Raw genomic sequence first — 13,573 nt, 5'->3', positions numbered from 1 at the left:
CCGCTATGCCACCGAGTGTATACAATATCCGAACTCCCAGAGCAACATCCGCAAAACCCCAAGATCATAAGACTTCAACCTCCCCTCTCTCCCAAGCTCCCTTAACCCCCTCCCACCTAACAACCCAAACATCCCCCATCCGCATCCCCGTACCCACCATCTCCTCCTCCACCCCGTCCCCCGGCGGCACAACAACACCCACCTCATCAACAAGACACCTCACAAAAACCGCCTCCTTCCCCTCCGGCCCCTGTACCATACTCGTCCCACCCGCATTATCATCCAACCGCCTCAACTGCGGCGGAAACGCACCCAGAAACGAAGACCCATGATGCCTCGCAAGAAGCGTCTGGTGCGCATGGATAAAGCTCGTCTCCTGTGGCGACAACGGACTCGTACTCGACATATCATCTGGTGTAGGCACGGAGTCCTCGGGCTGTTGTTGTTGCGTTTGCGACGATTGCGACGATTGGGTTGGTTGGGAGTTGTGGTTGGGGGAGATGAGGAGGAGATAGTGCATGCTGTGCTTTGTGAGTTTTGCGAGGCGTTGGCGGAGGAGCGAGCGAATGAGGTATTGGGTGCGGGCAAGGTCTGTTTGGAGGATTGAGAGTTTGAGGTTTAGGGTTGCGTTGTTTGTGTTGTTGGTGGTTGATATTGGGTCGGCGGATGAGGCTGCTAGGTCTTCGATTGCTTCGATCTACCATCACTACCGGTTAGCTACCTTTTCAATTCAACGAGATGCAAACGCAACGCTGCGCAAGCTGATATGAAGGGACAGGTAACGTACCTGCCTCCTGACCCTCTCCATCATCCTATCCATCAAACTCGCGGGCCACGGGAGAAGCTCTGAGACGGCGCGCTCGGCGACCCAGAAGCGCGTGAGGAGTTGGCTGTCGAGGGTTGCGGATTCGGGGGTTTGGATGTTGGCATCACGGTCGACAGAGGCGAGGATGTCGTCGATGTCCATGTTCGCGTGCTTGGTATGGGATTTATGGGGTTGGGGAGAGGCAATTGCGGTGACAATGGGTTTTGATGGTGGTGGTGGATAAAGAGCAAGAGCGGAGCAGGAGCGGAAATATATGTGCCTGAGGCAGTAACTTGTAACTAACTATAACTATGTAGTTAGTTGGATGGATTGATGGCATGTGGGTATTCACTTTTCTCTTTTACTTCCTTCCTTTCTTTATGCTTTGAAATTTAGTCTTATGAGGGTGAAATCTAATTTTCTTCATCTTTTTTCACCCCGAATACTTATATACGATCCCCGGGAGACAAACGGCCCTCCAAGCATTCTATTCTGCACATTCCGTGCTACCAGGAATCACGAGCGAAGAGCCATACAATTTCCAACAGGACCCAATTCCACTACTCCAGTATGCCAGGGAGTGTATACACAGCGTTCCAAACTCCCAAAAGGTTCAAACCAGTCCTTACTGCGCTAAAAAGCCATGGAGCTTGGAAATACAACGCATGGTTAGATTGGCATTCCCCAAGTTATCTCGCAGGAGTCGAACCTTTCATGGGCCTTGAGCAAGATCCTTGAGGCGAGCTTCTGCACTCGAGGCTGCCATGAAGGTCATAGCACAGAGACGCCGGAAGAAGCGCACGGCGCCTACGAGCACTTTCTGGGAATTATCCTGAGTATCTAACAAGAAGCGACAACTCGAGATGGCGACAGAAGGCTAGACTGCGAACAAGGCCCTCCCATACGAGATACCTTGTTCGTCGAGCTAGTTAGCACAGCTCAACATAGGCTTCGTATAGTACGCTGTTACACCAACGTAACAGCATATCCGCCAACTGATTGTCGGTGAAAGGAATGCGACTTTGATACCAGTGGAAGAGAAAATATACTGGACGTTACATGGCTAAGGCGACAATACTTCTCTTGCTCTGGTGCCCCCAATGGCATAAGCTATAAAGAAGCGTGGAGTATTGGCAAAACTTTAGAAGGCAACGGAAACTCCAGTCAGTCGTGACTGTAGAATTCTTTTTAATATGTATGTGCAGTGACCTTAAAGTGAGCATCGTGTTGCTTCTGTAATGTTGGCAGAGACACTTTATGAAAACTAGCATAAGCTAACAATAGATACCAGGAGACGACGACAATACCAGCCAAAGACAGCCTATACAGTGACATAGAAGACCAGATCAGAAAGGCCGTGAAGTACATCTGGCTGGCTAGCTACTCCAAACCAGGAAGAGTCAGTAGTACCTATACAACCATAGTATCTCACCTGTTCTGGCCGTTGAGAAAACGCAAACGCCCCACTACCCACTACACAGTGGTTTTGGGAAGTTTACACACTGGCAAAAATAAGCCATTGGCTCTCCATGACGGAGAAATTGTTGAGCAGATCAATGACCGCGAAGTAATGTTTTACTATGTAGCAATGATCATACTGTATGTGTCGCGCGACTGTCCGTATCGACCGAGCATGGGCATTTCCCATATAATGAACCAGCCAAATTAGCAAATACACTGGACGGACATCGAAGAACCAAGGAATGGGCGTGGTTGCATGGGTTCAAACAGTGAAACCACCCAGGCGCCACATTTAGGCGCTCATGCGTCGTGATCATGTCTAACCCTCCTGCGTTAAGTTCACTTTCTCAACCAAAGGAACCCGCTCGACATCACTGGAGATAATAGGCTGCAATGCTATACTGTTGTCGAGACCCTAAGTGTGGGCGTTCTACCAAACAAGCCTGAGCTATTAGCCCAGTTGAGCTTGATCCCTGGATAGTGGGAGATCCTGACGAATTTTGGTTCCTAGACAGTCTGCTGGACGCCAATTCAGCAGTCGAAGACATGCGAAACGAATTCAGAGGTTTGGTAAGCCGTCTCTACTAGGGCTGATCGACTCCAATGTACACTCACAACCGTTGTTGGGCACGTCATCTATGCGAGCGAAGAGTTGTCAACAAGATGAATTGATGTCCTCCAAGATTAAGGAGGTCCGAACGAGGCGATAGCTAAAATTTGAGCAAATGACGTGACAGGCATCAAGCCGCTATGTTCATATAATCTGGATCCGACAAGAAGATCACAAAGGAACACATGAGAATATCACAGTTATCTCTCAAAACAAGGAAATTCCTACAGTACAGCTCTACAGAAATTATGTCGTTCGAGGATCGATCCTTGGAACCCCTTAAATGCAAAGAAAGCCACTGTGTGTGTAAGAGAATACGCGGACACGCATGTATATATACATCCCGCATCTCCCAGGGACGCAAGCTTCCCTTGTGAGGGAATCAAAAATGGTTTCAAACCCATATTTAACCAGATATCGCATAAAAAAAAAATCTGATACTCCAAGGTACACAACCATTTGTATAAGAGGCGATAATTGCGAAAGAGACAAGTTGCGTTCTTCGTTGCGTTTTCAGCAGTCTTTTAAACACTATACTGCCAGTCTGGAAACATATACTAATGCACACTCCAAGCGCCGGAAGCAACCAAAGAGACCAGCAATGCTGATTAAGGCATCCGACACTTCTTCGAGATGAATCAACACCAAAGATGCCATTGCAAGATACCCCTGCTTGATCGTTGTTGGATATGATAGAACTTCAAATCCAGAGCCGCTAGTGAATTCAAAAAACTGGTGTACCATGCTGCAGGAGCACGATTCACTTGTAAAAATAATTGGAGGTCCCTCACAGACAATAAACGTATTTACTTGATAGAACATTTCCAATACATTGTACAGGCCAGATCTCTAGATATATGAACGGCAGCAGCCGCAGGTCTGGGCTCTATTCAACTTGCAGTTTCACTTGGATTATTCAGAAAAATAAAATGACAATAACCATTCCGAATCAGCTCTCCTTCTGCATAGCTTTCTACATATTAGTCTAACGGCGTCAAGAGAATCTACCATTACCCACTTCGCATGGGACCGAAAGGAGAGGCTGTGGAAGCCTTCTTGGAACAAATATGTTACCCGAATGCTAGCAAGCGAGAGATATTACCACTCGCGGAAGCGTTTTCTTTGACTTTCTTATCCATTCTCTATCAGAAAAGGTTGATACGGAATAGGACGAGACTAGAGAACAGCGGGATGAGACAGAAAGGCAGCAGAGTTGGCATTCCTTATTGCTCAAATCATACAGCCAACCACATCTATGATCTCTTCCACTGCCGTGTATTCCACTCCACTCCATGTATGTATGGCCTTTGGTGAGCTTGAGCACACAGACAAAGTCCCCATGGCTGATATGTCAGCTGTGCGTATCAAGTAAGTGGTCACGCGCAGTCAACAGATAAACATTCGCAAAACAAGCAAGGGTCCAGAAGCATGTTGTATTTCGTCAAGGCAGATAATACTTGAAAATGCAGCTATCTTTCTTGAGCGAATGCGGCATAGAGGATGGAATGCTCACTCGGTACGCACTCCGTAGTATGTACCCCGTACATGAATGGCATCTGTCATCTGCCATTCTAGAAAGACATGAAGGAATGTAGATGTCCATTCCTGAATGCTTGCCTTGTGCTATTCTTAGACGGCATGTATGTACCGTCAGGAATGAGAATCAGATCTAGCTATGTAGAGTTACAATCCAATGATCTAATCGATCAATTCTCAATTTACTGTGATCCATTCAGATATATATGAATTTTATTCAACTCTGTAGAAACGTATGCACAATCATAATTCGTACCACATTCGATCAATCATAACTCATAAGAACCCTCCTTACCCCGAACTTTCTGCAGTTTCCGAAGCCACCGCACTCTGTGCACTCTCGTCACTTTCGTCACTTTCAGGTTCCGTAGTCTATCACACGTTAGTCCGCTAAACCAAACAACGAAAGACATGGACGTACACAGCAAGTCGCAAGCGGACCGGGTTGGTGTAGATATGGGTGACTATATGGCGGTTAGGCAAATTGATAACTCGTATCAGGATAGGAAGATAGTTTCAACTGACTCTGCAGGGCATTGGTTTCCTTGGATTCGCTGTTCGGTGAGGTTTGTTAGTTATGTTGATTGATTATTCATTGCTCAACGTGGGGGACATACGATGCATGGGTCGTTCGGGTCCTATAGAAGTGTTAGCCTCTAATATCTTATGAATCTCACAACATTCGGCTCAGTATTACCTGACGTCCAAGAATCGGAAGAGCAGATGCAACAGCACCGAAAGCAGCGAGGAGGAAGAGAAGACGCATGGCGAATTCAAGATTATTCGGCGATTAATAACAGGACGGGAATGATTATAATGCAATTGATTGCGTTTATTGAGATACTTCGAAGTCTGAACAGAAAGCAGTGAGAGACACCGCTACTTATACCTATACTTGCCTCCGCTACGAGATACGAGGCGGCTAACCCGAAAAGCAAAGAACAGTAAAAGAATACAAATCAGACAACCATAGACCAGAAATAGAAATGGACCAAGCGCAAGCTTACATGTGACTCGACCAGCTCAGTAACACAGCATGCAACAAGGCTGCAGGTAAAGGTGGGCAAGCGCGAGTCCAACCCCGCAAAGCAGGTCGACAGTAACAAATACAACGACGAATATAGAATGCTACTGCAGATCAATGCGGAGTAGAGCCGAGGATACTTAACTTTTAGACGACTAGGGAAGTTGTTCGAATCTTTTCATTGTGAGAATGCCGAGGGAAGACAAAAGGATGACACTAGTACACTGCTATCGGTCCAAAGCCTTGCCCAAAAAAGATGCATAAACAAAATGCACGGACACGTAGACAGCATTAAGATACCCACTTTACCAAAGAGACCCCTCAGCACAGTATTCAAACACACATACACCACACCGGAATAATCCTAGCAAGCAGGCAGGGCAGGTACACAGCTAACGTCGAGAGACTGAAATGCTCTCCACATGATTTCAGCTCCGCGCACCTCCGTAGACGACTCATTCAGATAAGCAAAAAAGAAAAAAAAAAAACTGATATCAGACTATCAACATCAGGTACTGTGGAGCAAGCTTGGGTGGTACGACTTACCACTGGGCTGTAGATATGTAACCCTATTTATCAGCTTGTGCCACCAAGCTCAAACGGCTAATCCTAAAACGGCCAAACCCTAGACTCTTGGGACGGCCAGATCTTTCGAAAAACTCCTTTTCTTCCTTGTCCCTAGCCAGCGACACAAATACATTCTTCAAGAAGTGACTGTTCCCAATCGCTTGATCATAGTCCTCCGGGCCAATCATGCCATCAATAGGCAGCAAGGCTCCCCACCGGAACGATGCGAGCACGTTCCAGACGATTTCTGTACTCTCGATTGCCTTCTCGTGAGCTTTTTTTCCCTTGCTGCTGAATTCGATCAGGCAAGGTACTTCGGAGAGTTTGTCCCATGAGGCGACAATCAACATAAGAGACTGACGGAGGAGGTAGAGAACGGGGTTATTCCATGCCTCTTGACAGAAAGTTATGAGGGGTTTGCATATAATAGAATCTGTTGACGTCTTCTGCTTGTAGACAGCCCACTTGCGGGGTGCTCGCAATAGTAGCTGCGCTTCATACTATGCGGCCAAGCTTTCGCTCTCGATCTCTTCATCAGCCTTCTTTTTCTCGAATTCAGAGAGGAAATCGTAATCTCCAGGCCGTTCTTCCACATCTGGTCCTAAATGTTGGCAAAAGCGCGGGGTATCGGTTTGGTACAGCAGAGGTGCGATACGTGCTGACGGCCACCGCACGAGAAGTGATCTTGTATGTCTTTTGGTCGACGAAAATATTCTCTAACTGCAAGTGAGGGCGTACAAGGACATTGGGCGCTGCGTCAATTTTTTGAGGGACCAGATAAGGAGCCACATGCAAGTACTTCGCCAGAAGCGCGATGCCGTCTTCAGGAAACTCTTGATCTTTCCATAGATTGGTGATAGTTCATTCGAGGGACTGCATGGGATCCAACCCAGGCCATTTCATTGAATCCCGGCGCGAGAGTGAAGTCGCTTGGAGTTTACCAGAGGAGGGTAATCACAAGGTCCACGATCCGATTTCATATCTTTCTTCGCGCCCTGCCACAAACTAAGACATGTAAACCGTCCCATCGAGTAGCGCTCCAAGGGTCCCAGGACCAAGGGGTCGTATTTAAACTGATTCTCCAGCCAATGAGCGCAGTTCATCCATGGAGTAGATGCATCCATGGCTATTGAAGGTTATGCTGATGAGTCTGTTCTCCATATCGACAACTTGCTGAACCAAACCCAGCTTCTGGGAACGAGATATCCAGCCTGGTGCCGTATGCCTTCTCTTCGACGATATACTCGGCTTCGACAGGATTGTTCGGGACAGATGACAATGCGAGGACTCGAGGAACGGGAATCTTTAACAAAGTACAGATCTGTAAATATTAGTACTATGTCACTATAGTGGTCAACGTGACGTGACTTACGATATCACACGTAGCGACCTCGGAAGCCATGGTGTAGCGAGCAAGTCCAGCGTGGGGATTGGGTGCTTTTGCCCAGACTTCAGAGCCGTTGTGCATGATTAAGACAAAAGCCTTGTTGGAACAGCCATCAACAGTCTTTGTGACTCTGGTACCTGGTAGATGATTTGGTGAGAATCAAACTTGTAGTAGAATGAATTATCTAGGACTCACAATTCGTTGCACCTTCGGAGATACTGACAGCAATCGTTAGGAGTTCCTGCAGGTTGAATTTCACATAATGTTCCGCAAGTCTTTATGTTCGTTAGTTATACTTGTTGTCGTTAGCGCGAGGCATTTCCCAGCATAAGAAAAAAGAAAAGCCGTTAAACTTACAGAAACCTGTGCTTGGTGTAGCAAAATAGCTCCTCCTTAGGAATTTCTTTGTCTAAAAAAGCCATTTCAGTCATCTGTGATTCCATATGTGTAGGCAACTATCTTACCTGACCCATCCCTATGAAGCTCAGGAAGCCTTCTGTCCGCACAGGCCTCCATCGCTGTAGTGAGTTGATATGTAATTCAAACCAGAAGATGAATGATTAACTGATTCTTAAAGAAAGGAAGGAGTTGGAGGAGATGAGAAGAGAAGGGAAGAAAAAAAAAAAAAGGAAGAGCGCGGTAGCCCAACAGTACAGTGAATACATTTCCGTTCGTACCATTTGCCTCCCAGGAATACTTAATGATTTTTCTTCAACATAATACGAACTTGCCCTCCAGAAAAGCAAATACTGAGAGTTTCTCAGATCGACCTCTATATAGACCCCCAACAGGATTACAAGGATCCGAAAGAATCGCGAAAGTCCAGGCTAAGCCGAAAACAAGGCCACCAGCACGTACAATCTGGAAACAAACCAAGCACGAAAATATCACCCCCATCCCTTTAGAAGAACTTCATTGGCGGAAGATGGAGCGATCAACCTTTGGGGCATGCAAATTGTCTTTTGAGCCCACGGTATGTATCATAATAGGATGTCACTTTCATATGTTCATTCATACTTACTGAATCTCTCAGGCGGATGACAATGTTTACCAAGTCACAACCTACCCTGGCTTTCATGGTAGTTTAGCTCGGGACCTCCCACCGCCCAACGAGCAAGGCATACGTCTTGTTGAATTCAAACAACATGCTGATTTTGAACTCCCGTCGAGGACCTTATTGGGTATACATGCAGCCCTAGCGCGAATTATGCATGCTTCGGGAATGGGCTAACGGATCGAGGAGATTATCCGTGATCGGGAGACTTTGCGGAGCTTAGCGCCTGACGGTTCGACCGACGTCAAAAGCTTCTTGCTCGTACCCTGAGGTCACTTTCTTCGTTCGCCCTTGTACTACTGTGAACTGTACATTTCTGTTCATGCCTGTATGATAATGATAGCCTGTGTCTTTATTCTCTATGAAACCCACTATTATTGTTTATCAGAAGCTCCTATACTAAACCAACTAGTAATGCACACGTCTGTGGGTCATTTACATGGAAATAGAAGACGGCCGGGATGACCGGGAATATCACAACTCGCGTTGAGAGCTCGATAATGTGGCACACTTGCTGAGAAGGAAATAAGGTATACATTGTCGTCTCGCTGGTAGCCATCATTGCAATTGTAAGTAAGCAAACCAAGACGGTCATCTCACGTACTGAAGAAACACGATCGATTTCAGCCCAATCTAATCACCAGTGTCCCTCATCATAATCGGCGCCATAAAAGCTAGGTGAGCAGAGTAAAGCAGCAGAAGACGGTATATGGAGAGAAGAAAAGGTATCGATGCTTAAGTTGAAGTAAAAGTAAAAGCCTGGATGTAAATTCAATCAAGTACATAGATAGCTTCGAAAGAATGCAATAGATAATGCAGAGCAGTCAAGCCAAGACAGAAAAAAAAAAGAAAAGAAAGTCAAATGAAAAGAATCAAGAATCAGTCAAAGCGCTTCGAATCGATGCTGCAAAGACAATGATAGCAATTTAAAGAAATCAAAGTCGCCCGCTCGCTGAGACACTTGCATACAGCAACATCTGCTAAGTAGCAACATCACTTCGTACTTCATTCATATAAATCAATCAGGTCGTTCCCATCTTCATATCCCATCAGGTCACGTCAAAACAAGTCAAAGCAAGCAAGTATATGTTCATGCATCATGTTGAATTGCTGAAAGTGGGATAGTCATCAAGTGTCAAAGGTGCTATTCGCATTCGCATGATCGTAGTCAAAGTTGAAAGAAGCGAAAGAAATTGGTAAAGAGAGAAGTATAGTCAGTCTTTTTTTGCCTTTTTTTTTTTCTTTTTGTATATCAGGGTACGTTGACAGGGTACTGTGCGCCCCGTTGGGTCTGTATTTCCGACTCGAAGTCAGGCCAATGAAGAAAAGAGAAAAGAATATAAGGAAATCTCAAAGAACGTGTGATGACCGAGATAGGCCTTGTGTACCACATCCCGAGTCGTCGACGAAATCCAAATCCAAAGAATTGTGTGTAGAAAAAGGAAAAATGAAAAGCGAAAGAATGCCAATCAGAATTCCAAGCGACCAAGAGTATCAGCCGGCTTGGATCTTCAGAAGACTCAAAGACGAATGCGCAGTTCGTCGTTTTCCAGGTCATGTTCGTGTCGTATTTTCTTTGTTCAAGCTTTTTTTTTTTTTTTGTTCGTTTTCTCGTTTCTCAATGAGAAGTCAGATCATTCAATGGAGATTTCGTTATAATCGTTAGAACCGTTTTTGCTTATACGGTCGAATCGAGGTAAAGTCGTGAGGAAAAGGAAATCGAGGTAAAGAGCTGATACCATGGTGGAACAGATTATAGTAATATTACGGCACCGCCATGGGAACAGATCGCCGTGACAAATATTCATGCAACAACCGCTCATTTTCGCGAATGCTGCATATTTAGTATCTCCCGTCGGATCCGTTCTGCATCAGAAAGACCCGGCTCCGTGGTATTATACGGGAGCACGCCCTCAGACAGAGAAGGCTTCAATTGCGGCACCTGAGCAGGGCCAAAAGGCTCCGATGAAGATGGCGTGTGTCGAAGGAATCTGCCCGACGAGGAATGGCGATGGCGTATTCCCTCCAATTTAAAGGGCGATCCCAGTCGTTTGATACTGTCACCGCTGAGGTTGCGTCGATGACCTGACACAGGTCTTTCCCGTGGCATAGTCTCATCTCTTGACGATGAAGACGGCGGGGAGAAAAGCTGATGGATAGCCCTCGGGTTCACAGAGCTGGTGGTCGCACCACGGTTGCGAATCCGCACGCGACGGTTCCCAAGATCGTTCAATTTGCCCTGGCGTGCGAACTCTTCCAGATGGGAGTACGCGTTGGGTTCGTTCACCTGCGACGGGTCCTGGGCTTGCGGGGCGTTAGTTATATTCGAGAACAGATCCATACGTGGCGGCGATCGCAACCGGAAGCCTGTCGTCACATGGATCGTCTCTCGTCGACCCATCGGGTTATGGCGATGGACTTTCCGTTTCGAAGAGCTGTTGTCCGGACCCCAGGTATGATAGGTAAACGGTGATCCAAGGCGTGGAGCACCGGGTCGGTCGAGGCCAAGAGCTCTCTTTGCGACAGAATCTTCCGGTGCTGTTGTTGCTACCGCTGGCTCTTTGGGGCTACCGAATGGGTTGAAGTCGACAGGAACGTCCTGAGGCTGATCTTCGGTCGCGAGTTGCGACAAAGGCCCAGGAACCGAGCTGGATACGAGGGACACACCCAAATCGCGGGTCGCAAAAGTGGTAGAACTCGGACCGGGTCCTTCGAAGCAGGATGATTCTCGGGAAGACGAGTCCTCCAACGGTGCAGGACTCTTGGACATCATCAATCGCTGGTAGTGCGGTGCGATGGAGAACTTGCGCCTGCACAGCAGCTTGAGTCGCCGTCTGGTGGAGGCTTCTGACCTAGGCCATCCGGGCCTTGTTGTCGCGTTGCTGTTGGCTTTGGGAGTGGGCGTGTTGTTACCATCGTCACACCGTTGCGACTGGCTCAGAATATCTCGGTTGAATTTGAAGGCTTTGCGGTCCCAGGTCCTCTTCGCTTCGCGCGACACGCGGTGAGTGACTCCTAAGGGTGGGATACTGCCGGGCGTCATTTTGAATGGGGTGATAGTAGGATCCTGGATGTACAATTGATATGTGTTCCAGAGGTGACCGTCCATCTCTGCAGTCCAGCGCTCTTTGGCGGCTACCTGACGAGTGCGCCTTTGCTTTGTAGCATTCTGTTCGGGTAACGGTGGAGGCGATTGCAAGACAACAGATTTCTTCGGGAGCTCTAAGTAGAAGAACGGGTCCTGCAGGTCGCTTTCGGTGCTGGTACAGCTTCCCTCCGACGGCCGGGAAGCGAACGTTTCGACAGAGGAGATGGAGGAATCCGAGACGTGCGAGCAAGATGAACTGGGTCGCCGGATCTCCTCACCTGAAGCTTGCTGATTATTCAATACTGACCATGCGCCTGTGGTATTGAGTTCTGTCGGGGTCGTACGAATCTGGGTTGGGGGCGTTTTCAGGGCCGTGCGGCCCCGGGGAGGCGCTAAGAAGCGATCGTTGCTGGTGGATCCCGAAGCGGCGTTCGACGGTGCCACGGCCGCATTGGACGGTGGTGACGATTGTTGAGGGAATTCAATTGATGGAAGAGGAATATCGGAATGGTTCTGATTCCATGAAATGGGATCAGAATGTACCTGCGCAGAGACGTCGGTCCCTGAGCGAGGGCGAAATCGGCGCGAATGACAACTGGCCGCGCGAGGTGGCGGGGGAGGGACGTCGAGATGAATAGAGGCGCGCTTGGGGGTCCTGGGCTCGTCTGCACACGACGGAAAGGTAAAGTTCTTGGGCAATGTGCGCGACAACCCTCCTGGTCGGCCCTCCATTGTTCGTCCACTGTTATCCAATTGACACTATCCGGACGGGTTGAGCGATCGAGAGTGAGGTGGTTATGGCAACTGATAAGTTCGTATAGCGGTCCGAATTAAGACACTATGCCAATCGCATCGCGCGCGAGAACCGATCTGTCTCAATTTTCGCCTTCGAAGGGGTGTGCGCAGGGGGGGGGGGGGATCGAGGAATGCGATGGAGTCAGAGGGATTGATGGCGAGAGGTCGTTCAAGAATCCCTAAGAAGAACCAAACCAATTTCCACACGATATGCTGTAAGGGATTTTCTTCTTTTCTTTTCTTGAGAATAGTTAAATCAGACGAAAAAGAGAAAAGGAAAACTGTTCAAGTCAATGGTGGTCCAACGTCTTTTGGCGCGGGAGTAATAGATCGGTAAGAATGAGGTCGTAAGGTCGTTACAAGAAAACAAACAGGCCAAAAAGAAAAGAAAAATAGGAGAGAGTCCAGGAAAAAAAGGTCAATAAGTAAAAGAAAAAAGGAGAAGGCAAAGCGATCGAATTCGCCGTGCGTTGTACTTGACGGGGTGTATGGAGAGGAGAGAGGAGTGTCTCTTGTATGGAATTCCTCAGATGAAGTCAGGGAGGAATGCCTCATCCACACATGCAGACAACAACACACAAACAAACAAAAACGCCAAACCAACAAAGGAAACAAAAGATGCCTGAAAAGAGAAAAATAGGTGGATAATGGAAGGAGAAAAGAAGAGAGGAGGAGAGGAGGAGAGAAGAGCGAGAGAGAGCACGGGCTGGCGACGGAGTAGAGCGACGCCGACAGATCCACCGTTAAGATGGCAGATAATCAGAATACAATTGAAGATGAGAAAGACAGGAATTGATGGAGTTAGAGACCACGAGGATGCCCGCATTCCAGAGATGCTCCCTCACTGTCTGTCTGTCTCGTGCTCTCCCGGATACTGGATGCTACTGACTTGACTTTTGCCATACAGCTCTACAACTCGCATGCACCGTGCAGCATCACCACGGTAATCTCGGCGCTGAATTACAAGTTGGACAATATTCCATTGTTCTTATTGACCAATTCTGACTCTAGATTTCTTCTCTGGCTAGTTTCCCTTCGTTTTCTCTAGATACTACTACCCCGGCCTACCAACCAGGAGGCTGGACTACCCAATCCATCCGCCTCACCGCGCCCCAACGATCTCCTCGGGAGAATACATACGGAATACTGTCAGTTAATACAGGGAAGGAGCTACTGAGCTGGCACACTGAACAAATCAGACCCAGGATTCCGTTAAGGCCGTCAATTGGCAGTGGAGGATCTTCTG

The 13,573-nt window shown here is 47.6% G+C and overlaps 4 protein-coding genes across 4 annotated transcripts; all 4 read right to left on the bottom strand.

Moving 5' to 3' along the window:
* Nucleotides 1–64: 64 nt before the first annotated feature.
* Nucleotides 65–967, bottom strand: sld5 (putative GINS DNA replication complex subunit Sld5; the record flags this gene model as incomplete). Its single annotated transcript, XM_043283995.1, has 2 exons — nucleotides 65–697; nucleotides 788–967. The coding sequence occupies 2 exons, from the start codon at nucleotides 965–967 to the stop codon at nucleotides 65–67; spliced, it is 813 nt and encodes a 270-aa protein (XP_043141219.1).
* Nucleotides 968–6,005: 5,038 nt separating this feature from the next.
* On the bottom strand, nucleotides 6,006–7,127 carry ACHE_80605S (uncharacterized protein; the record flags this gene model as incomplete). The annotated part of the gene is made up of 2 exons (XM_043283994.1): nucleotides 6,006–6,503; nucleotides 6,945–7,127. 2 exons carry the CDS (start codon nucleotides 7,125–7,127, stop codon nucleotides 6,006–6,008), a joined length of 681 nt encoding a protein of 226 aa, XP_043141218.1.
* A 2-nt stretch (nucleotides 7,128–7,129) lies between these two features.
* Nucleotides 7,130–7,906, bottom strand: ACHE_80604S (uncharacterized protein; the record flags this gene model as incomplete). Its single annotated transcript, XM_043283993.1, has 5 exons — nucleotides 7,130–7,324; nucleotides 7,376–7,527; nucleotides 7,586–7,665; nucleotides 7,748–7,799; nucleotides 7,855–7,906. The coding sequence occupies 5 exons, from the start codon at nucleotides 7,904–7,906 to the stop codon at nucleotides 7,130–7,132; spliced, it is 531 nt and encodes a 176-aa protein (XP_043141217.1).
* A 2,357-nt stretch (nucleotides 7,907–10,263) lies between these two features.
* ACHE_80603S (uncharacterized protein) lies at nucleotides 10,264–12,264 on the bottom strand (the record flags this gene model as incomplete). The annotated part of the gene is made up of 1 exon (XM_043283992.1): nucleotides 10,264–12,264. One exon carries the CDS (start codon nucleotides 12,262–12,264, stop codon nucleotides 10,264–10,266), a length of 2,001 nt encoding a protein of 666 aa, XP_043141216.1.
* Nucleotides 12,265–13,573: the final 1,309 nt, after the last annotated feature.

This window comes from Aspergillus chevalieri, chromosome 8 (assembly GCF_016861735.1).
Source record: "Aspergillus chevalieri M1 DNA, chromosome 8, nearly complete sequence".
In the NCBI taxonomy this organism is placed as follows: domain Eukaryota; kingdom Fungi; phylum Ascomycota; class Eurotiomycetes; order Eurotiales; family Aspergillaceae; genus Aspergillus; species Aspergillus chevalieri.
The sequence above is the reverse complement of the archived record's forward strand: the minus strand, read 5'-3'. Positions and strand labels throughout refer to the sequence as shown.